The sequence below is a fragment of the Perognathus longimembris genome, chromosome 22 (genome assembly GCF_023159225.1).
Source record: "Perognathus longimembris pacificus isolate PPM17 chromosome 22, ASM2315922v1, whole genome shotgun sequence".
Lineage (NCBI taxonomy): Eukaryota > Metazoa > Chordata > Mammalia > Rodentia > Heteromyidae > Perognathus > Perognathus longimembris.
In genome coordinates, this window is record NC_063182.1 from 14,677,528 (window position 1) to 14,702,638 (window position 25,111).

Sequence of the window (25,111 nt, forward strand, 5' to 3'; positions counted from 1 at the left end):
AGAATTTGTAATATGGAAAATTGTAATCCATGGTCATATTTTGCTCACTGAGGACAGAGAGGTATTCTGCATTAACTATAATTTTGTTGAAAATGTAGGAGTCAGACGACTTTGATATGAAACATTTTCAATATGTCATCTGTCATTTAGGAACATAACCATTTGATAAAAAATGCATATAATGTTGCTTGTGAATTGCTTGCAGAAGTTGGATGCACTTTTGATGGTGTATTACTGTGGATCTACCTTCTTCTCATTTCCAGACTTTCTATTAGGTGGCATGTTTCCTACTGGGCTTCTTTTTATACTTCCCTCTTGTTTGTTTCTTTCTAACCTATGCAAACATCTCTCATTGTGTTACATCAACAAAGTGCCCTAATAAGCCATCCAAAGTGTCCCTTCACTTTGGGCAGTACAAACCCAAGATTTCCGAACTTGACATTTTAGAAGTGCAGTCTAAAGATGGCCTTTAAGAGGTCTATGGAACAAGTCTGCAATTTCCAATTTTAGTAAAGGATCCATGATTCCTGAGCAAGTTAAAATTTAGGAAATCTCAATCTCTTGCACTTACAATGTTGGAGACATATAGGAGAACAAATTAAAGTCATAACCACTGAGTTTGAAAGAGTAATGCATTAAAAAAAACACAATGAAATGTGTACTTTCCTCAATGGTAAAATGCTATTACTGACACAAATAGTGACAACTTTCAAGTGGAAATGTGTTTTAATCTTCTACAGTGGCATATTTATCAAATATATCAATATGTAATAATGTAGCTATGTAATTGATAGTACAATGCTAATTTTCCACCTTTCAAATGCTATTATATGGTAACATATTTTTAGACTTAACAAGAGCCCTACTTAAATAGGCTAATTGGTTATAACTTAATAGATGAAATAAAGGAAGTCTAAATATACCGTATTGTTATGTTTTCTTTGCTTATTTTCTTAATTTCCTAGATTCAGAGTATCCCAACAGCAAGCATTTTCCCCCTCATGACTACTAAAGGATAGTCAGAGTAAACATGTATTTGCAAACCAAAATTACCATAGAAATAAAAAAATTGAAAAATGTACTGCACATCACCATAAAATAAATAAACATATACAAGAAAAAGTATGTATTTTCAAAACAAATTAGAAATTATGATTCTGACACTATTTAGTAAAGCATCCAAATGTTTTACATAATCTTCTTGTGTTTTTAAATGAGATAATTCAAGATATATTTCCATTGCTATGTAAAGTGGACATTTCTAAATTAAGTCAAAGATAGGAAGTTATATTCTATTATGCTAGTGAATGAATGTATACTATCATGTCTATTTCAATGAAAAAAGTAAGTGAAGATACAAAGATCAAAGCTTTGTAAAAAGAAAAAAAATCATTTTTTTAACTTCATGTACAATACTAGTACTTTAAATCCAGAACCAATTATGAGCATTGTGGTGGTATTAATAATTGCATTCTGGGCATGTAAATTTAAAATGGCAATTTCATTTTTCATTTATCAAGACAAGGAAGAAAATTAAACTGAATAATAATTAGTGCATGTTTGCCAGGCACCCTAAAGATTAGGGAAATTCAATGCTTATTACAAGTGGGTTTAAGCAAAGTACTCAAACAGTTCCTTTGAGGGACTGAATATAAATAAAAGAATTAAATGACAAGAAGAATTAATAATGAGTGCTCCAACACAGTATTTGCTACCTGATTAGACTTCTCATTCTCTGTAATTTGACTTTTCTTTAAATCATTGATAATAATTTTCTTTTGAGGAAAAAATAGTTAAGGAAATGAGTTGCCATTGAAGTATACAATAATAAAATATATGTCTTGGAAACAGTCACTAAGTATTTAGAGGATGTGATGAGTTTTGCATTGTTCCCCTGTTATGTGCTACATTTACTATTTTTATGTTATATGTTACATTTACTATTTTTCTCTAAGAGCTTATTATCATCTTCACAGTCAAGGTAAGAACTTTTGTTATGATCATATTTATAATCATCATCGTCTCACTGTTGTTAAAATAAGATATTATTCTGCAAACATTGATAAAGTCATGTTTTATCTGCATGTCTGAGAAATGACCACTGTGATGTTCCGTTAAAGCCATTTCTTTCTACAATCCATGGGACAAAGAGGGCTTAAAATTCATATACTGAAAGGCAAAATGATACATTGTGTAATGTGTGCAGCAAAGTAGCACAAAAATAAAGTTAAAAATCTGGACATACCATGTGGGGATCTTCGGTTTGGTTCTAAAAATACATTTACAAATAGTTAAACAGAAGACACAGAAATATGCCTGTGGGTGTTTAGTAGTAAATAGCATTATGAGCATTTCCATTTACTGTATCTATTTTCAACCTTAATTGGGTCATTAGTATGTGATGAAAATTGTATAGATATGGCATTTTTGTTCTCTGTAATTCTCTTTGCACACGTGGATACAGAATGAAAATCAAGGGTAATTTGAGGAGTAATTTCTGCACGTGAATGAAAACATAAATTCATAAAACCAAACAAGACCTTTAGGTAAACATGTACAGCCATTTAGATAAAAGGAATTCACATAAGATATACGGTAGTTTTTAAGAGATCTCCACAAATGAGGGGATTCTAGCCCAGTTTCTAAAGTATGGACAGCTTACCAATTGGCTACAGAAAGAAAACCCTCAAACTAAAACTAGATCCTTATATATCATATCACCCCGCACCAAAATCAATTCCAAATGGATCAAAGACCTCGAAATTAAAACAGATACCCTGAAAACACTAAAGGAAGGAGTAGGAGAAACACTTGGGCTCCTTGGCACAGGGCAGAACTTCCTGAACAAAGACCCAGAAAGGCTACAAACCAAAGAAAGGATGGACAAAAGGGACTGCATCAAACTGCAGAGCTTCTTCAGGGCAAAGGACATAGCTCGCAAGATAAACAGAAAGCCCACAGATTGGGAAATGATCTTTACTGGCCAAACAACAGACAAAGGCCTCATATCTAAAATATATGCAGAACTAAAAAAATTACCTTCCTTCAAAAAAAACTGCAAAGAACCAATAGCCCCCTCATCAAGTGGGCTGAAGACTTACAAAGAGACTTCTCTGATGAGGAAATGAGAATGGCCAAAAGACATATGAAAAAGTGCTCTACATCACTGGCCATAAAAGAAATGCAAATCAAAACAACATTGAAATTACATCTTACCCCAGTAAGAATGTCATATATCAAGAAAACTAACAATAACAATTGTTGGAGGGGATGTGGCCAAAAGGGAACCATACTTCATTGTTGGTGGGAATGTAAACTGGTTCAGCCACTCTGGCAAGCAGTATGGAGATTCCTCAGAAGGCTAATTATAGAACTCCCCTAGGACCCAGCAGCCCCACTCTTGGGTATCTATCCAAAAGACCACAAACAAAATCACAGTAACGCCACCAGCACAACAATGTTCATCGCAGCACAATTTGTCATAGCTAGAATCTGGAACCAACCCAGATGCCCCTCAGTAGACGAATGGATCCGGAAAATGTGGTACATATACACAATATAATTTTATGCCTCTATCAGAAAGAATGACAATGCCCCATTTGTAAGGAAATGGAAGGACTTGGAAAAAATTATATACTAAGTGAAGTGAGCCAGACCCAAAGAAACATGGACTCTATGGTCTCCCTTATTGGGAATAATTAGTACAGGTTTAAGCAAGTTACAGCAGAGGATCACAAGAGCCCAATAGCTATACCCTTATGAACACATAAGATGATGCTTAGTGAAAAGAACTCCATGTTATGGAAAAGATTGTTATATCACAGTTGTAATTACTTTCAATGTACCATGTGTATCTGTAGCATCTATTATAGATGATGTTCTTGTATCACCTTCCTGTGGTTGTACCTACACTATCTCTGTAACATTATCTGAGTATATTGGAAACCACGTATACTGGTATTAGAACTAGGGAATTGAAAGGGAATACCATAATTGAATGACTCAGGGTAAAAAAAGAAAAACAAATACAAAAGCAATACTTGCAAAACTGTTTGGTCTAAGTGAATGGAACACCTCATGGGGGGAAAGGGAAAGGGGGTGGGGGGAGGGGGGTATGAGGGACGAGGTAACAAACAGTACAAGTAATGTATCCAATGCCTAATGTATGAAACTGTAAACTCTCTGTACATCAGTTTGATAATAAAAATTTGAAAAAAAACAAAAAAACAAAACAAAACAAAAAGACTTAAAAAGAGACTTCTCTGATGAGGAAATGAGAATGGCCAAGAGACATATAAAAATGTGCTCTACATCACTCACCATAAAAAAAAAAGCAAATCAAAACAACATCGAGATTCCATCTCACCCCAGTAAGAATGTCCTTTATCAAGAAAACTAACAATAACAAATGTTGGAGGGGATGTGGCCAAAAGGGAACCCTACTTCATTGTTGGTGGCAATGTAAACTGGCTCAGCCACTCTGGCAAGTGGTATGGTGATTCCTCAGGAGGCTAAACATAGAGCTCCCCTATGACCCAGCAGCCCCACTTTTGGGCATCTACCCAAAAGACCACTCTAAACTAGAACACACTAAAGCCACCAGCACAACAATGTTCATCGCAGCACAATTTGCCATAGCTAGAATATGGAACCAACCCAGATGCCTCTCAGTAGAGGAATGGATCAGGAAAATGTGGTACATATACACTATGGAATTTTATTCCTGTAGCAGGGAGAACGACATTGCCCCATTCATAAGGAAATGGAAGGACTTGGAAAAAATTATACTAAGTGAAGTGAGCAAGACCCAAAGAAACATGGACTCTATGGTCTCCCTCATAGGGAATAATTAGCGCAGGTTTAGGCTAGTCACAGCAGAGGATTACAGGAGCCCAATAGCTATACCCTTATGAACACATAAGATGTTGCTAAGTGAAATGAACTCCATGTTATGGAAACAACTGTTATATCACTGTTGTAATTACTTTCAACGTGCCATGTGAAAACGTAGCATCTATTTTTGATGATCCTCTTGTATCCTCTTTTTGTGGTTGTACCTGCACTATCTCTGTACCTTATCTGAGTACATTGGAAACTGTGTATACTGGTATTAGAAATAGGAAACTCAAAAGGAATAGCAAAATCGAGAGACAAAGGGTAAAAAGACAAACCACTACAAAAGCAATACTTGCAAAACTGTTTGGTGTAAATCAACTGAACAATTCAAGGGACAGAGGGAGTGGGGAGGGGGGAATGAGGGAGGAGGTACAAACAGTACAAGAAATGTTTCCAATGCCTAACGTATGAAAATGTATCCTCTCTGTACATCAGTCTGACAATAAAAATTTTAAAAAAAACAAAATCATTTTTCCATTCTATTAGATGACTGTACAGCATCACACTTAAGACTTGCTTTTTCTCTGAATAAAAATGTTGTAAACAAGAACAACAACAACAAAAACACACATCAGTTACATAAAAGATTCAAAATTCTACAGTAGCTCTCCATTTCATTGAAATGAATCCTGTTAGTAGGATATTGCATCACAACCAACTCATCACTACATATGAACAAATCATGCAGTGACCTTACTTGTCAGGATTTTCTACATGATGTACCCAGTGCTCATGCTGCACATTTGATCTTACTATTCCCTAGGCATTTGAGCTGTACTGAAAGGTTTCTTCCAAGGCCTACTTCAAATATTATATTTCCTGTATCACTTTCTTAAGATAATCCCTTTTTACCTCTGTATATTGAAATTTTACTACCTCAGTGTACAAGAACTTGTTAAATTTGAATGTGCCATTTCAACAGAGGTATAATCTTTCATAGAAACAAGTTTTGATCATCTTTCATATAGTCATCTCTATCATTTTACCTGACTGCTCATAATGCACTTAAACTGAAAGAATATCAGTCCTTGGCATTCCTACCATTTGTGTCTACAAAAGCACTTAGCATTTTACTGTATTATTGTCTTCTCTCTTTTTTAAAAACAGAGCTAGCAGATGAGAATTAAAGGGAGCATAAATCAAAATATCCTCAATAACGCAAGATGATCCTGAGGACAGTTGAATATTGCCATATTCCACGGTTTATTCTACACTGGGTAGGTAAAGCTACTGTTAGACACACTGAGAGAAAATAAATATAATTTTTATTTTGTTGTAATTGCCACAGCTATTGTAAGTTAAACACTATATATGACATTATATACACATACACATATATCTTTTAATAAAGAATTCACATTGCAAGGACTTTTTAAAAAATGTTTTAACCTATCATGCATATGATTTAGCATTTTTAAAGTTTATACCTGGTTTGACCATGAACAACATTGTTTTCTTTGACCATAAGGAAGAGGCTCAGTGAATTATCTTCTACTTGCTTTCTTAGATTAATCAGATCATTTTGGCAACAACTTTTTCCCCCATGCTATTGTTACCTGAATCCATGGCCATCTGTCATTTTCTGCAGCTGTCCACGCATTAATAAGCCCCTTCTTATTTAGACGGGCATAATATGGATACCATTTCTGGAGTCCAAAAAGAGCTCGGTGGGTAGATGAAGCTGTGATTTGCTGATTTGATATGATTCCACCTTCAATTCCCAATGGGCCTGAACATTCTGAGAACAAATTAGGAAAAATGTAAATTTATTAGAAAAATATACCTGCATAAAATGTTATTCAAGAGGAAATTTTTTTAAAAATAATGTTAATTTGTGTTGATATGCTTACTTTCTTCATCAATTCATCTATTGAGGGCTATCATATGGGTTGATTCCAGACCTTGGCTATGGTGGTTAGTGCTGTAATGAACATGGCTGTGCAGGTGATTTTACTGAATCATAGTTTGTAACTTTTAGATAAATGCCCATGAGTGGAATAGCTGGATTCTATGTTTACATTCTGGAGCAGCCTCCATATTCCTTTCCAGAGTGATTGGATAAGTTTTCATTCTTATCCACAGTGTATATAGCTAAAATAATACCTGTTCATCGATTATTTCTTGGTTAGCATATATCTAAATTTTTAGTCAAAATAATTTTTGTGCTAACAGCATATTTGGCTAAGATAAACTTTTGCTACTATAAATTTTTCTGTCCTAAACTTTTATAACTAACAAGCATAATGCCCCAAGTTTAATCTCCATGTTGCCAAAAAAATAGTCAGTGTATAATTTTTATGTTAACCTTAAAAATTATAGAAATTATACATGCTATTTATGGTACATAAAGCAAAATATAACTTAATTTTTGAGTTGGTAACTCTGCCACAGAATAAGTAAATCAAGATATTAAAATATTTAGTAATTAATATTTTCAATTAAACTCTATTCATACTGATCTTGCAGTTCAAATTCTTAACATTTTCCCTACAAATCCAAGCCTGGAAACTTAAAATTTCCCAGTAAAATCATAGAAAGCTATGATTTAAAAATAACAGATAAGTAAAATAATCTGAGATGTTAAATTTCAGTAATTCTTAAACTCAGTCTTGAAATTTCTAAATCAATAGGATTATAGTACAAAATTTTGTCAAATTACTACATTTATTTTAGTTTTAGGGTTTTGACCCAAGACTTTGTGCTGTCTAGGCCATTTTAACTACTTGAACAATGCTTCCATTTTTTTCTCTAGTTTTTGAGATACGATCTTACTTCTAGCCTTGGCCAGCCTGTACCATAATTCTCCTGTTTATGTTTCCCACTTTCCTAGGATGACAGGCATGTGTCATCTTACCAAGTTATTGATTGACGTGAAGTGTCACAAATTTCTTTTCTCGGCTGGCCTGCAGGTATAATCTACCCTTATCTCTACCTCTGCAGTATCTAGGATGGGAATAAGTTATCAGTGCCTGGCTAACATCTGATTTTTAAAATTTTATAAACATTTAGACATTTCATGAATCATGTTCAATTGTTTTAGTATATATTGGGAAAATAATATCCCTGTTATTAATTCAATTACAATATTAAAATATAAAAAGAGCACTTCACTGTTATAAAATAGCTTAAATGACCACTACAAGCATTTTAGAGTTATAGTCCCCCCAAATTCTAACATTAATGAGTAATAAAATGCTTTGCTTAGATTGAGATTGATTTTAAATATGAAATATTGAAGTTCACCACTGGATTATAATACTTTTTAGAAGTAAGAATGGCATTTCTCATTGGCAAAACATATTTTCATTGCTTTTAACATGCTTTCTAAAATTCAATACTCAAATAGTAAGGAGAGCTGGTAACTGTGACATTATGTATGAAAATAAGTGTGCTTTTCAGTAAACCAAGATATGTAAGTAACCCCAAGTACATTACTAACATTTTGCTAATGACTTTAAAAAATAAATATTTTGCCAGAGGATGACAGTATGTGAATGAATAATCATCTCCATCAAACTATGTTACTAAAGATGTCATTAATACAGCAAAATTGCATATTTGCAATTGAAAATTAGTATCAGTCACTTAACATGTATCATCTAGATAATAAGGTATTTTAAACATGCAATTGGAACTGTTTAACAATTTATGAATGTATACTATATCATTTCAGAATCATTATATTAAGAAGTCATTCATTTTTAAAATTATAGTAATAGAAACTACAGATAATAGTATAATTTTCACATTCCAAAACACTTAACATTGAAAAAAACACAATAATTCCTTAGATTTATGTTTTGTTTCCAATATTAAAGTTGTATTTAGAGGATCTCAACTGAGGTGAACTCATCCATTGGGTGTAGTGCCGGGCCTCTTTTTCTGTAGCATCCTCATATGTGCACCCTGCACAGAGATAGAGCTCAATAACTATGTGTTATATGTTGCTACTGAGGTTCATTTTGGTAAATAGTAACTAGTGAGCAAATACAAGCCTTATATTTATTTCACATAGGCAAGTTCTTATGGCAGTGGCTTTCCTTCACTAATCATGTAGACTACAGTCAAATGGATGTCATTTTATTAAAAAGTTCAGAATCCAATATCTTTCTGCCTGTATATTATATACTTCCCCAAGGTCCTATTAAATCCAACAGGTATAATAAAAACCAGTAAAGGAATTACAATTCAGAATGCAAATGATTATATACCTAAGATTAAGGCACTTTATACAATTAACAAAGATGTATTTTCAAAAAGCAATATTGAGCTACACACTGCCAGCATTATGGATAACTGGCTAAAGAGCCATGGAAAAACAATTGAAATAACAATAGAGATAAAAGATCAGGTTTAAAATGTTCATCCACATCATGCGTTTCCTCACATAATCTTCCTATATAAACTTCAAAGTTATCTCCCTTGTTTTACAAATGAAGGAACTGGTAGTGAAAAAAATTAAAAGAAGGATAAATACAAAAGAAGGAACTGGAACTTAGAGGAAAACATTTGATGATTCTTCAAAGATGGAATTTAATATTTTTCTTCGGCTATTAACCTTATTTGAGGTAATATCCAATCCCCCAATAAAAATAGGTCGGAGAAGGTAACAGATATTCCTACTGGCACTCGGTAGGGAGAGTTTTCACTAGAGATGCATAGAATCAGAAAATGACAGTCTATTGTAGTGATTCATAAAGGCAAACACTGAGAGTCCATAAGAGTCTGTCTCTCAGGTGTTGAAAATCTCCCTTGAGACGTTTCTTGGCCTATTCATTACTTATGCAGTGGAGATATGCCATTTCCAAATTTGACTAATTTATCCAACTCTCTTGTGCTCATCAATTCATCAGTCTGTCAATCTATCCATTCTCCATTCATTTCATTCAATTTTCAAAATATTAATCATGTTTATAGGCAGCAGTCATACAGAATGAACAAGGCAGAAACATATCTCTTCTCTTAAAAGAGTCCATGTGTTACTGGAAAGAGAAGTTATAAATGAACACTTCAATAAGTTAAAAATCCTCTAAAGTGATAAATTATATAAAAATCGTGAGTCAAATAAGGTGGAACAAGTGATCAGCTGCAAGTCTGAAATAGGGATACTCAATCTGGTCTCTGAGTTGTAAGCAAAAATGACTCTTCTACTAAATGAAGTTTTGGTTTCTTTATGAATCATTTTTTTCAGTAAAGGACACACACATTATACATATATACTTATATATGTATATATATGTCCCCTATGTTATTTTGATGTGGAGTTTGCAGAAAGGAATCATTTCTATCAGTGATAGAGAGTTCTTGTAAGATTCTAAGTATAATCACATTTTCATTTAATATAGGTCATCCCTTCTGCATCATGTAAAGGAATTTTAGGAGGAGATAAAACTGTAGCTAGTAAAAGGTGTCCAGGTAAAGAAAAGATGTAAATCTGAAAATGGCTCAGAGAAGAAAAGTTAAATTATATTCAGGGGGTAAAAAGTTGACAGACTTACTGATATTAGATGTAGGGTATAAGAAGGAAATGAAGTATCTGATGAAAAGGACACCAACTACATGGAAGTTCTCCCTTTAGTTTATTTGTTCAAGCTACTGTGACACAGGTAGGCCTTTCTCATATCACCAGAGGTCAGGGACAGGAATGAACATGAAAACCTGCTTCCATGCTCAAGGTCTATTATGTATGTCCCTAAATTGGGCCCTTCTATATGTATTTCATGTGCATAGCCACTGTCCAAATATGGAGAGTTTCTCTGCAGGCAGGGATTATTTTATTACTTATATCAAGCAGAAAGCTTCAATCTTAGCAGACAGTTAATAAATATTTCCAAAGACTTCTTAAACTTAGAAGCGGTAAGACAAATACCATGTTATATGATCAGATGCACATATGTATTACGCCTTTGTGTTCCTCTCCCAAGAATATCCTCCTTTGGTTTCACTGTGTCTGAATGCCTGGAGACCTGCATAATCATGTCCCACTGGTTTTATTTATTTTTACCATCCTCCTTGTTTACTTGTAGATTTATAGGCACATTCTAGTTAGCACAAATGAGGGGAAACCATGCAACCTATTTCTCTGGGTCTGGTTTACTTGGCTTACTATAATTTTTTCCAAATCTTTTCATTTCCTTTCGAATGCTACACTATCATTCCTTTTGAGAGAAGAGTAGAATTCCGTTTGTGTTTGTGTGTGTGTGTGTGTGTGTGTGTGTGTGTGTGTGTGTAACGTTTTCTTGGTCCATTGGGGCCTCATTCCAAATCTTGGCTATGATAAACAATGCTGCAATTAACATGATCGTGCTGGTGGCTTTCGAGTGGCCTAGTTTGTGGTCAATTGAATAAATCCCCAGGAGTAGGCCTACGGGGTCATAGGGAAGATGTATGTTTAGTCTTTTAAGGAAAATCCATACTACTTTACAGTGGTTGAACAAGTTTATATTCCCATCAGTAGTATAATAGAGTTCCCTTTTGGCTAACATCCTCATCAGCATCTGTTATCATTAGTTTTCTTGATAATGGCCATTCTAACTGGGGTGAGGTGGATTCTCAAAGTTGTTTTGATTTGCATTCCCTTTATGGCCAAAGATGTTGAACATTTCTTCATATGTCTATTGGGCATTCTTCTGAGAAGAGTCTCTTTAAGTCATTAGCCCATTTGTTGAGTTGTTTTTTGAGGGTTAATTTTTTGAGGGGGTTAAGTTTTTGAACTCTAAGTGTATTGTTTCTAGTTGGTGTTTTTTTTATTTTCTTTCCTTTTGTTTGTTTGTTCATTTATCTGTCTTTTGGAGGGTAAGTGAGGATATAGAAATTGTGGGACAAAAGATGAACAAGTGCAGTGGTGGTACACAAAACTGCTAAAATGAACTACAACTGTGGGTGAGGACAGGAGAGAAAAACAGAGAGAGACAGAGAGAGAGAAACAGGAGGGGTGACATTATTAAAAAAGGAATTTACAGGGCTGGGAATGTGGCTTAGCAGTAGAATGCTTGACCAACATGCATGAAGCCTTGGGTTCAATTCCTCAGCACCACATACACAGAAAAAGCTGGAAGTGACACTGTGGCTCAAGAGGTAGAGTGCTAGCCTTGAGCAAAAAAAGAAGCCAGGGACAGTGCTCAGGCCCTGAGTCCCAAGTCTCAGGACTGGAAAAAAAAAAAAAAAGAAGTTTACTCTTTATCTTACTTACATAACTGTAACCCCTCTGTGTATCACCTTTCACTCTTACAATAACAAAAACTGCGTGAATAAATAAATAAATATCAAAACAAAGATTATAAGTAATATCACATATTTTATTTGTATAACTCATTTGCAAAACCTAAAAAAATATTTTGACCTATATTGTCTCATAGATATCGAGGCCTTCTTTAGAAAATGATTTTTATGCTGAGTGAAGCAGAAGAACACTTTGTTACTAATGAAAAACAATGAGACTGACAGTGAAATGGGTCTCTTTTCAAGTAGCTGCCACAATGCATTACCAAATATTTCTGAAACATATCATCATTACCCCATCATTATCATGAGCTTCATGGCAGTGTGATCAGTGCTGAATTCAGCAGTGGAATACCTTAGTAGAATATAACCATGTAAAAGAGTCATGGAAAATTGTCATCTATTGCTTTACTCATGCATGACAATAACCCGAAACTAATGAGTCTATTCAACATTGACAACCAGAGAGGCTTTTAGGTATCATTTGCATAGTCATTTAAAATAAATGCATTGCCTGAATTATCTGAGTGGACTGTAAATGCCTCCTGACCTGAGACCCTGCTGTTCAAACTAGCACCCAGCAATTGAGTGATGTCACCTGACAGGTTGAGCCTGAGCAGCTGGGCCAGCTGGGGCTAAGTCTCAAGTGCTCTCTTCCCAGAGCTGCCACTGATGTGAGTAAAAAAGAGCTTCAGAGCCAAGGCCTTCTCACTCTGCAAGCTCATTCTCTGGAGTGTGCCAAAGAATGGCATCTGCATTTTATTGATCTTGTAGCTGACAAGGATGCAGTGCCTTCAAGATGTCTCACATTTTGCTTCTGAGTGTGCTGATTAAGCCTTTCAAATAAGTGAGAGGCACTGCTGAATTCCTAACAGGAATGTACTGCTTTCATTTACCCTATCTCAATATACAGACATCTTTAGAGTGAAAGGATTTCAAATTAGAGTCATGTAAGGAACAAATCTCCTTTAAACATCTCCAGTCCTCCCTCTCTCTCTGAGTATCTCATCTTCTTATATGAGTGAGTCCTCTGCTGTGCTTAACATAGTGTGATAATTGTGCCGAACACAAGGGCTACCAACTGGATTGCGGATGACCTCCAGGTCTGCAGAAATTAATGCTGATTCAAACATAAGCTTCCCTCTGTGATATTTCGATGGTGCCTTTCTTTTATTGTTGTGTTTGTTTCATGTTAAAACCTTTGAGACCAAGTATTGATTTAATGAGAGAAGGACAGAAACCACTTTTTTTTTACACTATGGCCTAGGGGGTAAAAGGAACACTAGATGTCATATTTATCTGGTAAATCTTGTCTACTAAGCCACTACACATTTTGCTTAATTGCTTACAAGGTTATTATTTTTCTGGTATTAGGAAGCTGTGTGAAAAGATAGAGGGTAGAGATGGAGTGAAGATGAGAAATTAGGAAAATCTTAGCATGGCTCATCTCAGTAAAGAGCCTGAGTATCTAATTTATCTGATGGACACAGACAGCAGTGTACAAGAAGAGGAGGTGAAGGGGACTTGTTTTCGCTCTACTCACTCACCAATGCTAGCACAAACCTAGTGACAGCTTCTGGTTAAGACACTGAATAATCACCCTAGAAGAACCTAAAGTGCGAATCTCATTTGGTAGTGTTTTTTGTTTTTTTTTTCCTGCTTCACACTTAGAAACTATTCCTTTGTACCAGTCAGTGTATGTTTCATATACAGCAAATATAACCTTGCTTAAGAAAACCAAAAGATTGAAAATCATCCAAATTGCTTTGGAAAATTAGATATCTTTCCTTCGGCTGCACAAAAAACACATGTATACCTTGCAGTAAAGGTTAATTCTTTCTGTCAGATAAGCTGCATAATTTATATAAATGTTGATTTTCTTCATGATCATGAAAGCTATGATTCTGTAAGGTATGATTACAGAAGTATTTGGGTCTATTCTTTTAGGAATTGTATTCCATTATTTTTCCTTATGGGATAACCCAGAAAATGTGCAGGTCAAGTGATAAGGCACACCTGTCTATGCATTATTTTTCTGTGATAATAAGCTTCTTAAAAATAGAGATCATTGCTTTTGCATTATTGATGTTTCTAAAGCACCTAGTGTTTAGGCTTAGAAACTGGCAGTTATCAACATTGGGAGTTAAAGTAAATTAAAGTAAATTATAGGTTTTTGTGGAATTACTTCTCTTCTTTATTTGAAATGAATCTTCTGAATAGAGATATTATTATCATTGTAACAACTCATCAAACTGAGTGATATCATCTGGGTTTTCAAGCGCTAAATTCACTTTTGTGGACAGGCAACATTTCAGAAACTTGTGCTTAAGATACCACTTCCAATGCACAACGCATTTTCTACTGACTGAAGATAACAACATTGTTTGTTCATACTTTTGGCCGTGTAGTCAAAAGCCTGAAATTAAAAATCCATAGATGTACACCTATCTATTCTTCCTTTCTGATAAAACATGCACTGGCATTCTGCCATCAGCTGAAAAGTAGAATAATGCTGATGTAAAATGTTAAGGAGGAGGTAGGGGATTTTGTTGCTGGCAAAAACATGAGATGAAAACTCCATCTAAATAGTCAAAAGTGCTATGCTGAAGACACGTGTCCATGCTTTTATGTTATTTAGATCTTCTAAGATTTTTTCTTGGCAAATGTGTATCTGTATATGTGCTACAAGGCATAGCTGCAGATGTCGAATTACAAAGCAATATTATTGGCATGCCAGGCACTGTTTTTATTTGTGAGATAAATCACAGTCCCAAATCCAATTACTAGTTCTATCTAGCTATCTTTTTCTGTACAATGTTGTTATACATTTTCCACACTGGATGTTATCTCAGGTCAAAAATGAAGTCTCTGTATTCCACAGGTCAGAAGAAATACAAGGAGCAAGTTAGTAAGCTACTGTAAGAGACAATCTGTGGTATAATGAGCTCGTTTAAACTGGAATCCTTTGGAAATTCTTAGAAAAACTGATTAAGAGCAATATAGAGCCTGGGAATGCATAGTAGATTAGTGATTCATCTACATTCTCGAACCATCTGTGTTAAATATCCATTCTTTCAGTCTCTCTATCTCTAAGTCTCTCTGTGTTTCTCTCTTTCTCTTCTTCCTCCCTCTTTCTTTTTCCCTTCATTTCCTTCCCTTCCTTCCTTTCCTTCCTTCTTTCCTTCTTTCCTTCTTTCCTTCTTTTCTTCTTTCTTCCCTTCCTTCCTTCCTTCCTTCCTTCCTTCCTTCCTTCCTTCCTTCCATCCTTCCTTCCTTCCTTCCATCCTCTGTCTCTCTTTCTTTCTTTCCTCCTTCTTTTTTTTTCAGTACAAAGTCCTTGGGATTAAATCCAAGTCTTATTACATGACAAGAAAAGCTGTAACATGTTATAGCACACTTCCAGACAAGGGAACTATATCTAGCAAATGATTTCAAAGTCCCTTCTCTAAGTAACCTCTTCTGCCTGGCTTGTTTTGTTTGCTTCAAAGTGTGTGTGTGTGTGTGTGTGTGTGTGTGTGTGTGTGTGTGTGTGTCCAATAGGCCAGTATTTCTAGTAATGAACAGAAACAATATGGGACAATACACATTTAAAACTGAACATTCCCACAAAAATATCACTTAGGTTTTGCATATGTATTTCCAATAGCTTTAGTTGTCCTGAAAGGGATAATTCAACACCAAAATTTAAATATAATAAATTGAAAGCTACTAAAACAGAATGCATTCTAGGGCATTCTAGGATAATTTAGTAGAGTAACAATTATATTATGTGTCTGGGGAAGATAAGCCAATATTTTATATATAATCTTCAAGTGTATTATGCACAAAAATAAAGTAAACCTTGATATTATGTATTTTCAAAGCTAATGGGTTATTATTTTTGAAGAATATTATAAAAATTATCTAGAATGTGTATCCGCATTGTTAAAAAAATCTCAGACAAGCAAATCATTTAAAAACCACAAATCTGGTTTTAAACTTTCAGTGGCTGGAATGAGGATAGAATATTAGCTTCATCCAACAAAATACCTATAATAGAATAAGTTGCTATTTCCTGACTCTGCAATAGAATGCATTATTGCTATGTAGTTCAGCGTAATCAGTAAGTAGATAAATAAATATATTTCATATAATCTTACAATAAAGTATATGATATACAAATTTGGAATGCAAATAATCCTGTCTCTGCTCATTTCAAGGTTGTAAACTTGAATAAAAATAATCTGAATTAGAATTCTGTGTTTTTAAATTCTTTCATTTTCTTTCACTGTGGAATTACAGAAAATACTAGGTTTTCTGGCAGCTTTCATCTTACAAATTTTGGACAACTCATGTTGCTGTCTATATGTAACACTAAGAAGTTAGGCCATGAAGTTGCAAGCATAGTGATGGTATTTATTAACACAAAATGGGGAAGGAAGAAAAAGTTATTTATCTTTATTAATCTGATACAAAGAGAGTAGTGACTTGCTATTCTCAGAAATCCTTGTTTTAGTCAATATAGTGAACAGTTATTTTTCTAACTTAATAGTCACAAGTCACATGTAGTCATTTATTTTAGTATAAGAAAATGTTAAATTGCATTAAATTCATGAATAAAATGAGGGATAGAAAATTTCTTTTACATTAGTAAGAAAATATTAGCTGAACATTATTTTATAAGATTAATACGAATCTTCTTAAAGTATATGAATAAAGATAAGCTACATGACCCATGATCTACTCAAGCAGAGAATTATGACAACATATTCTTGATGTCTAAGTATTTTGAAAAGTTTGCAGCTTAGTTATGTCAAAGCTACTATGATGTAAAGAGAAATGCTTATGTTGTCTTTAGAAATTAAAAGGTACATGACTTCATTAAATTGTAAAGTTTGTAAATATAAGTAATATTTTAGGAAACAAGGCCCTAATTAATATATAGTAATGGCAGTTAATAAAGTGTGTGAATCATATATTGAATCTTGGCAAATTCTCTTTTACGAGTGCATGGAAACTGCCTCTCACTTCAATTCTTGAATAACTGAATAAAAGAAAATTTGATTCCAAAAAGGGCTATACTGAACAGTCTGAAGCAAAAGGTGTGTCTTATTTTATGTAATATTTTGAGCTATAAAGCCAAAGAATTTGGGCCTTGAACATCTATAGCACCCATTCCTAACTATGTGGCCTCCAGGAATTTGCTTAACCTTTCAGCAGTTCCATATTAATCTAGTTTCTAATTTTTTCAGCAGTTGAGAATAACTTGAGAAGGACCTCTAAAAAAAAATTCACAGTGCCAGGACACAGCTCATACCAATTATGTGAGAATTCCTTGGAGTGTGCAAGGTAACTTTTCTTCAAAATGTCTACATGTTGACATTAGAACACAAAGAATGAATGGGCACTGCAAGGTTACCTGCTCACTTTACAGTGCATAATAACCATTTCATAGATTTGTTTGACTGATTTGGAACAATACTGGGTGAGAAAATATTCAACTACATGCCATCCAATATGGCCTTAATGAATAGTAAGCCTTACATTTTTATTTCACTGTCATAAAGCAAAACTAACATATAAGATTTCAAGAATGTGGAGAGTTGATTCTACTGCAATTACCCAGAGACCTATGTTGTAAACTTATGCTATAGGTTCAGACAGGTTGCACTCTCTTCTATATGAATTTAGTGGATCCCAATTTTTGTCTAGTCAGAGAAATATAAAAAGAGTAAAACATATCCCGTTTGTGGTGAAAATGTATTTTAATGAAAATTAAAAGTATATTCAAAATCAGGACTCTTAATCATGTATGATTAGAGGAAGTGATTTGAAATATCATGTTACTTGGCATGTCCCAAATCCCATATCCATCATCACATATTTCTGTCACCAAAGCATTCAAATTGTCAGATAAAACCCTTTGCCTGGGGGAAATATAAACTATGGCTTCTTGTAATGAATGGAAATGAAATGATTCCCCATGGTGTATCTATCCTCACTGGAAATAAAAAATATCTAATTAAATAACCTACTTTTAAAATAGGTCTATGCCTTGCACTTTTTAAATTTAGGGCACCAAACAAGTGTTTCCTTTGTATAGGTCATACATTTTAGTGCTTTGATAAATCAGCTAACAGCTCTGAAAGTCAAATATATGATGAAGTTCCCCCATTCAGATATCAGATTAATTTTATATTTAGGGTCATTGAAGCTAAAAGTTTACCTGCTGGCAACATTATTGAAGTAATTGCAAAAAATTCATGTCCTTAAGCCTAAAACTGAGAGTAACTAGCCTTTCCCTCTCAAATGGTAGCCCCTAGTTCCTTTGTCTTTAACATAACACTTCCTAATTTTGTACAACTTATATTTCCATCAAGTTGAACAGAATGCTTATGTACTTTTTTTTCTTATTTCCCAGGTGAGAAAAGAGAATGTGTAGGAAAAAAAATATCATGAAATAATCCTTAGCATCTAGCTTCTTTCCATGATTTGATTTTTGATAGCTAAGAAAAGTACTCAAGGATAGTAGTCTCTTGTAGAGTGTGATAAAAAATGAATTTATAGTTCTAGAGAAAACATTCTAGATTATCTGATTTATATACACAGGTGTGGCTTTCATTCGACAAGGCAGCAAATGTCCACTTAAGTTTCATAAAAGCTGAAAACTGTGGCTCCTTTCATTTTCATTAACATGAGAGGATCCTGGTGTTCTGATAACTGGCTGAAGAGATGATGGGAAGGAGCTGTGAGAAAGCACTGCTGCTTTAAAGGTTTTTTTTTTTTTTTTAATTAAAATTGGCACTTGGTGTAACACTTGGGTTTAGGACTTGGGTTTTGCTCTCAATTGATTGTATTAATGCCAAAGAATGAGAATTACCTAAGGAGGATTCTTTTTCCCTATCATTAATTACTTATCCATGACTAAAAGTTGTAATTTACTGATTAAAAATTACAAGTTCTTAACTCTTCTGTTGATTGTGTTCTTGGATACCTTCAAATGCAATCATGTTGGATGACAGAGTTTTGTTTCCTACCAAGTCTTCTTCTGAATACATGACATTTGCACTAGAAACTAGAGGAAATTTCAGTATCTGTAATTTGTAAAATTGACGATTTTTTAACAGAGGTGAAGCAAGTTCAATCATTCTGCTCAATGTGTTTGTGCGCTGGAACCCCTTAGGTTTCTGGGTCTATACCAACAACTTGCTAGGTCTGCTACTATTACACAATTGCTAAAAGGTGAGAAATTAAATATTGGCAATTGACTCAGAAATTCTACCTGAAAATATTTCAAACAAGATTTAATATACCGATATTAAAACAAATCAAACATTATTGGTTATATTACATATTAAATTATGTGGTTAATTTCCCTGTTTAAGTAATTCTCCCTCTTGGTCTTTTATTTCTTTTGCTGTAAGACTTGCCATAGTAAATCTCTTTGCCGGCGACCCAACTGGAACTTTCTCCTTATTCTACACATAGAGTTCAAACTAAGTGTTCTGAAGACCTGAACATTTCACTCAAATTTACTTCTACAGAAATTTACTTTTACAGAAAATTTACGTTTTAACAACAACAAACTAGAAACCTGGAAACTATATTTTCTTAGATAGCCTTAGTTGATTTTTATGTTTTACTTATGTCTTGGTCATTGTTTTCCTTGTCTCAATTTTTTTTTCCAGTATATTAGCTGTGCCAATCCCGTATTTCAAAAGGACTCCGATTTTCTTATATAGAAACGGATGGCAGGGTTTTCATTTATGTCCTTATTGTGCATTTGTAAGTGTATGTAAGACTGTTTTTGTTTTTTTTTTGGCCAGTCCTGGGCCTTGGACTCAGGGCCTGAGCACCGTCCCTGGCTTCTTCCCGCTCAAGGCTAGCACTCTGCCACTTGAGCCACAGCGCCGCTTCTGGCCGTTTTCTGCATATGTGGTGCTGGGGAATCGAACCTAGGGCCTCGTGTATCCGAGGCAGGCACTCTGGCCACTAGGCTATATCCCCAGCCCACATGTAAGACTGTTTTTCACATGTGTTTGCAAATTCTTTGTGGACAGTGGTAATATCTGGGTCCTGCCAGGTGGATGCTACATCTCCTGCATCTTTCATAGCTCAAATGAATAATTGATTAACTCCATCACAACTCCACATAATGGTGAGTGAGGGTCTCCTGCGATGGTGGCTCCATACGATGCAATTCACACATTCCCGGGTCATTCTCTTTATATACCTTTCATAGCTCTTTCCACACCTGCCAGTGAAAGAGGTCAGACTTAGACATAGTGATTCCCTCTGGGTGGATATTCTGCACTTCTTTTTTGCTACCTCCCAAAGTGTCTGTTACTAATGGATCGGGACAAACACTGTGATAGGATGTGCCAGAGACATTTGTTTGTTTCCTGTGCCTTAAAGAGCGTGAAGAAGCTACAGAAAGGAGGCAGCGAGGGTACTTGGTAATCGGTTTGTAATGATTCAAAGGGATAAATAATCCCCCATGCATTTATTCTTTGAGCGGGGACTGTGGGGTTGACATACATCATTTCTCATTCAGCAACCAATATATGTTTGTGGAGCCATTCCTTTGTGGAAGGTAGAGGTATAACATTTCATACTAAAGTCTAAAGGTTGGAAGTTATTTTATAGCTGTGAATAGTTTAGCAGGAAGTAGTTTAAAGTTAGCATGACTTTATAACTAGAGATCTATTTAAAACAAAAAAGGACATGGCAAACTGCCTACCTCAAAGATTTCTACACCTTTAATTTCCCTCTTTTACTGTTTATGTTCTCTACAATATAAGAAACCTCTCATTTCCTAGTATAGAAAAATCTATCATGGCGTAATGCATTCTTTTCTGCATAACAAGATGACTCAGTATAAATTGTGTAGGAAATGATTCATGCTAATATAAGAACACATGAAATTAGACCCTGAGCAGTATAACATAATTGTAACACAGTATAAGAGTATTGTAACAGGATAAGAAGGTAAAATTTCTTGCATAATATCGAAGATTGTTTTCCAGAGTTTATGTTAGTCTTTCTGAATCTGCTTTATTTCATTTAACATGATAAACTCTAAATCTATCTATTTCCCTACAAATGACATAACTTCATTATTAGTTTTATAGGACCCTGAAATACATTTTTTATTGTAAGGATGATTTACAGAGAGGTTACAGTTATATAAGTAAGGTAATGAGTACATTTCTTGTCAAACACTGTTACTCCCATCCTAGATTTTCTCTAACTTCCCTCCCCTGCAAGTTGTAAAGTTCATTGCTGTTGTGTTCACACTTTGTCCTTTGTCTAACCATCTTGTTATTCCCCTTCCCTTCCCTAAATCAGATAAACACATATACAATACACACGTTATAAAAGAAAGCAGCGACAACAAGGGATAAACCAAAGGAAAAATTTTAAAGATTGAAAGAAAAAAGAAATAATTTCATAAAGTAAATTAAAAATAAAACAAAACTCTTGTTTGCATATCTTGGAGTTCATTTTGATTAGTATCATTAAAAAAATCATATTAAGTGAAGTAAGCCAGACCCAAAGAAACATAGGCTGTATGGTTCCCTTTATTAATAATAATTAGTATATGTCTAGGATAGTCCTAGCAGAAGATCACAATAGCTCATACATATGACCATATAAAATGATGCTAACATAAGATATTTTTGTCATCACTTTATGATGAACTTTGTGTTTTAAGCCATGATCATTTGGGTAGTTGATGATTTTTGTTGAAAGTATTTTGTATTATAAATACACAGCAATTCTTAGAAAAAATGAGCAGCTCTTAAATAAACTTTCATGTGCAAAGAAACAAATATTCTAGTATATTTCCCTTTTATGTGACATTCATTGTAACATGCATCAAACGATTGTTATCTGTGATAATAAGTCAACAAGTATATGTGAGTAAAATGAATCAATTATTTGTACTTAACTTTACAATCATTTTAAAAAGTTTTATTAACATTTCTCATAAGCATGATCAAAATGACATAAAATTTTAACTGAAAAGCTATTTATTGTACGATTTAACTTCTTTCATGCATTGAGTGGTTAAGGTGGAATACTAAAAAGGTCGAAACCACAGAAACAACAACTAAACACATTTCATCCAGTAACGCAAACAGCCTCGATGAATTTGCCTGGCTGTCCACCTCCTGAAATTTCAGACTGTGCCTTTACATCCTGGTGAATGGAGGAACTATGAATAGAATGCAAAACAATGTCTTCTTTTTACTTTTATGTTGCTAAAAAGTATAAGACTAATGCTGTCTTCTATTTTTTTTTCAAAAAACCTCAGTTTAAATTTGGATTAAATGTACTCAACTGTCTGTTCCTGTTTTAAATAGTGACAAGCTGCTTCCCACTTTACATCAATTATAATAGATAAGCCAACTATCTCTAGAGAATTCTTATTAAACTAAGAAAAAAAAAACTTAGTCATCTACTCAACTGCCCAAATTTGTCATGTGTCCAACTCACAGAAGCTGGAGTTTCAGGTGTTATGGAAAGGAGACAGCAAATGCACTTAGGATGTACATTTTGAGAAAGCTCAGGTCTGGCAATGGACTGGGCACCCTGTCAACAAGAAAGACACACTCGGAAGTATGAAGTCATGCTAAACAAATCTCTGTAGAGCCTTTGGTGAAATATTACATGAAGTGAATTTAAATGGACTCTATTTCAAAATGAAATAATATTAAAATACAAATTGCGAATTTTAAGTATCTTTTTGAATAAAAATTCATCAAAAAAATTGCCCACGATAGATTCCAAACAAGGATATAGTGTAGCCACCAGCACCAGCATGTTCATTGGAGCATTGTTCATTCACCACAGCCAACGTATGGAATCAGCCCAGAACCCTCAATGGATGAAGAAAATCATCAAGAAAATGTAGTATACAAGCTGAATGCTGGTGGCTTATGTCTGTAATCCTAACTACACAAGAGACTGAGATCTGAGCATTGTGGTTTGAAGCCAACCTCGACCGGATTTCATGAGACTCATCCAGTAAACTATCAACAAAGGCAGAACTAGAACTGTGGCTCAAGTTGTCAAGTACTAATCTTGAGCAAAAGAGGCTCTGGGACAGTGTGCATGCTCTGAGTTCAAACCCCAGGACTGGTACAAAAGAAGTTGTACATATATACAATGTAATTTTACTCATCCATTAGAAAGAATGATTTTGCATCATTTGTAAACAAATAGGAAGACCTGTGGGAAAAAAACTTTGCTATGTGAAGTAAGTCAGGTTCTCCCTAAAGTTCAAAAGCTAGATTTAGTTTACAAACACGTAAGTAAATATGTTGGATAGTTCTTAAGTGTATACAAATGTATTGACTGAAATAAGGTAAATTCAAGGAGATCTCAAATAGAGTAATTCCTTAGAAAGCCAAAATCAATGGTCAGCAAAGTAAAACACCAGGAAGCAGGTACTCAAAAGGGGTAAGACAAGGTTGAGGAAAGGGATTAGAGGAATGAAAAGGTGGAGGGGGTAAATGCAGACAACAATAAAATGTATGTCTTATATAATTAAGAGTGGGGGAAGGGGTGAATAGGGAACGGATGGGTGAGAATGCTGAAAGGGATGATATTCAAAAAATATGTTGTCCATAAAATTCCTTGTTAAATGTCAACTTCTTTGTACAATTACTTAAAGTTTTAAAGTCAAAATTGATATAGGTTATTTGACCTAGAAATTGGAAAAAAAATGACAGAAGACAGATACCCAAGTAGCACAGAAACCTTCAGAAATTTTGGCTCACACAGAATCTTCAAAGTGATCACCTTTATCTAGAGGCAAATTAAATAAATGACTCTGTTTTCTTGGAATCAGAAAAGCCAGAAAATGTTTGCCATGGCAATGTAGCAATTGTCTTAATATCTAAGATCATGTGTTATATATAATGTTAATGCCTATCCCAGCCTCTAGTGTACTCACATTGTAACAGTTTTTGCAAATATGTAAATTGTTAGATGACCAGTCACTTCCTCTAAGCAAATACAACCACTGATATAGGAAAGAGATCTCATTCTAAAACAGCCCTGTATGCCCAGTGACTAATTTCACACTTGGAAACAGATGTGCATAATAACCATAAATACAACTCAAATAACAGATCGGTATCCCTTCCCCCACTCAATTAGAGAAGCTGTATAGGTAACTATAATACTGGACCATTAGTATTTTGGGGTTACTCCATATTCCAGACATGTTAGTCTAAGACATTTGTAGAATAGGCACTGGAATACCAAATAAATACGTTGATTATGAATTTTTCTACACATAGTAGTTGGTACTTAAGAAGATGAGTAAAAGCATGGAGTTGAGTATAGGTGGTGGTAGTTCTGTAGTCTGCTATTTATTTAGTTAGTTAGTTAATCTATACATTCATTCATTTATTTATTAGGTGCAAGTATTTCAGTAAGCTGAACTCTTGCCCTCACATTCTCAGACAGGTTTTCTACAACTGTCTGATGCTCTACCTCTTGAGATGTGCTTTAACTTATGGTTTTTGCTTCTTGGAGGTAAGCATCTCTGATTTGTTGGCATGAGGTGGCTTCAAATATAAGCCTCATCTCTTCAGATATAAGCCTCATCTGTCACTGAGCCTACTGTAACTGCCTTCCCTTGACTTTTAAAGGGAGGTTACTGTTTATAGAGTAGATAACAATACATCACTTTTCACAGTTACATCCTTTCTAAATCTGCACCATTGGGTAGAATTAGTAATGGGTTGAATAAAAGTTAAAATTTGCTAGAAACACCTCTGTAGGTACAATGGTAAAAATGTGTTGTTTTATTCCTTTGCATGTGACTGGTAAAAGCTCTAAGTTTCAGGTAGCTATTAATAAATTAAATTTGTTATTGTTTTATTCTGGTTGGTACTTGGGTGCAAACTCAGAGCCTCTCACTTTCTGAGCAGGTGTTCGTTCTATCACTCGATCTTTATTTTTGCCTTTTCATCTTTTTTCTTGTTTTTTTTTTCTGGTT

The 25,111-nt window shown here is 34.4% G+C and overlaps 1 protein-coding gene across 2 annotated transcripts in view; it reads right to left on the reverse strand.

Annotated features, from left to right (window-relative positions):
* Nucleotides 1-25,111, reverse strand: part of Edil3 (EGF like repeats and discoidin domains 3) — a 413,819-nt gene that overhangs the window by 146,921 nt on the left and 241,787 nt on the right. For both annotated transcript variants that reach the window (XM_048331381.1, XM_048331380.1), the window contains one exon: nucleotides 6,453-6,634. In XM_048331381.1, the coding sequence (XP_048187338.1) occupies nucleotides 6,453-6,634 (182 nt within the window). The remainder of the gene's footprint in view (nucleotides 1-6,452; nucleotides 6,635-25,111) is intronic.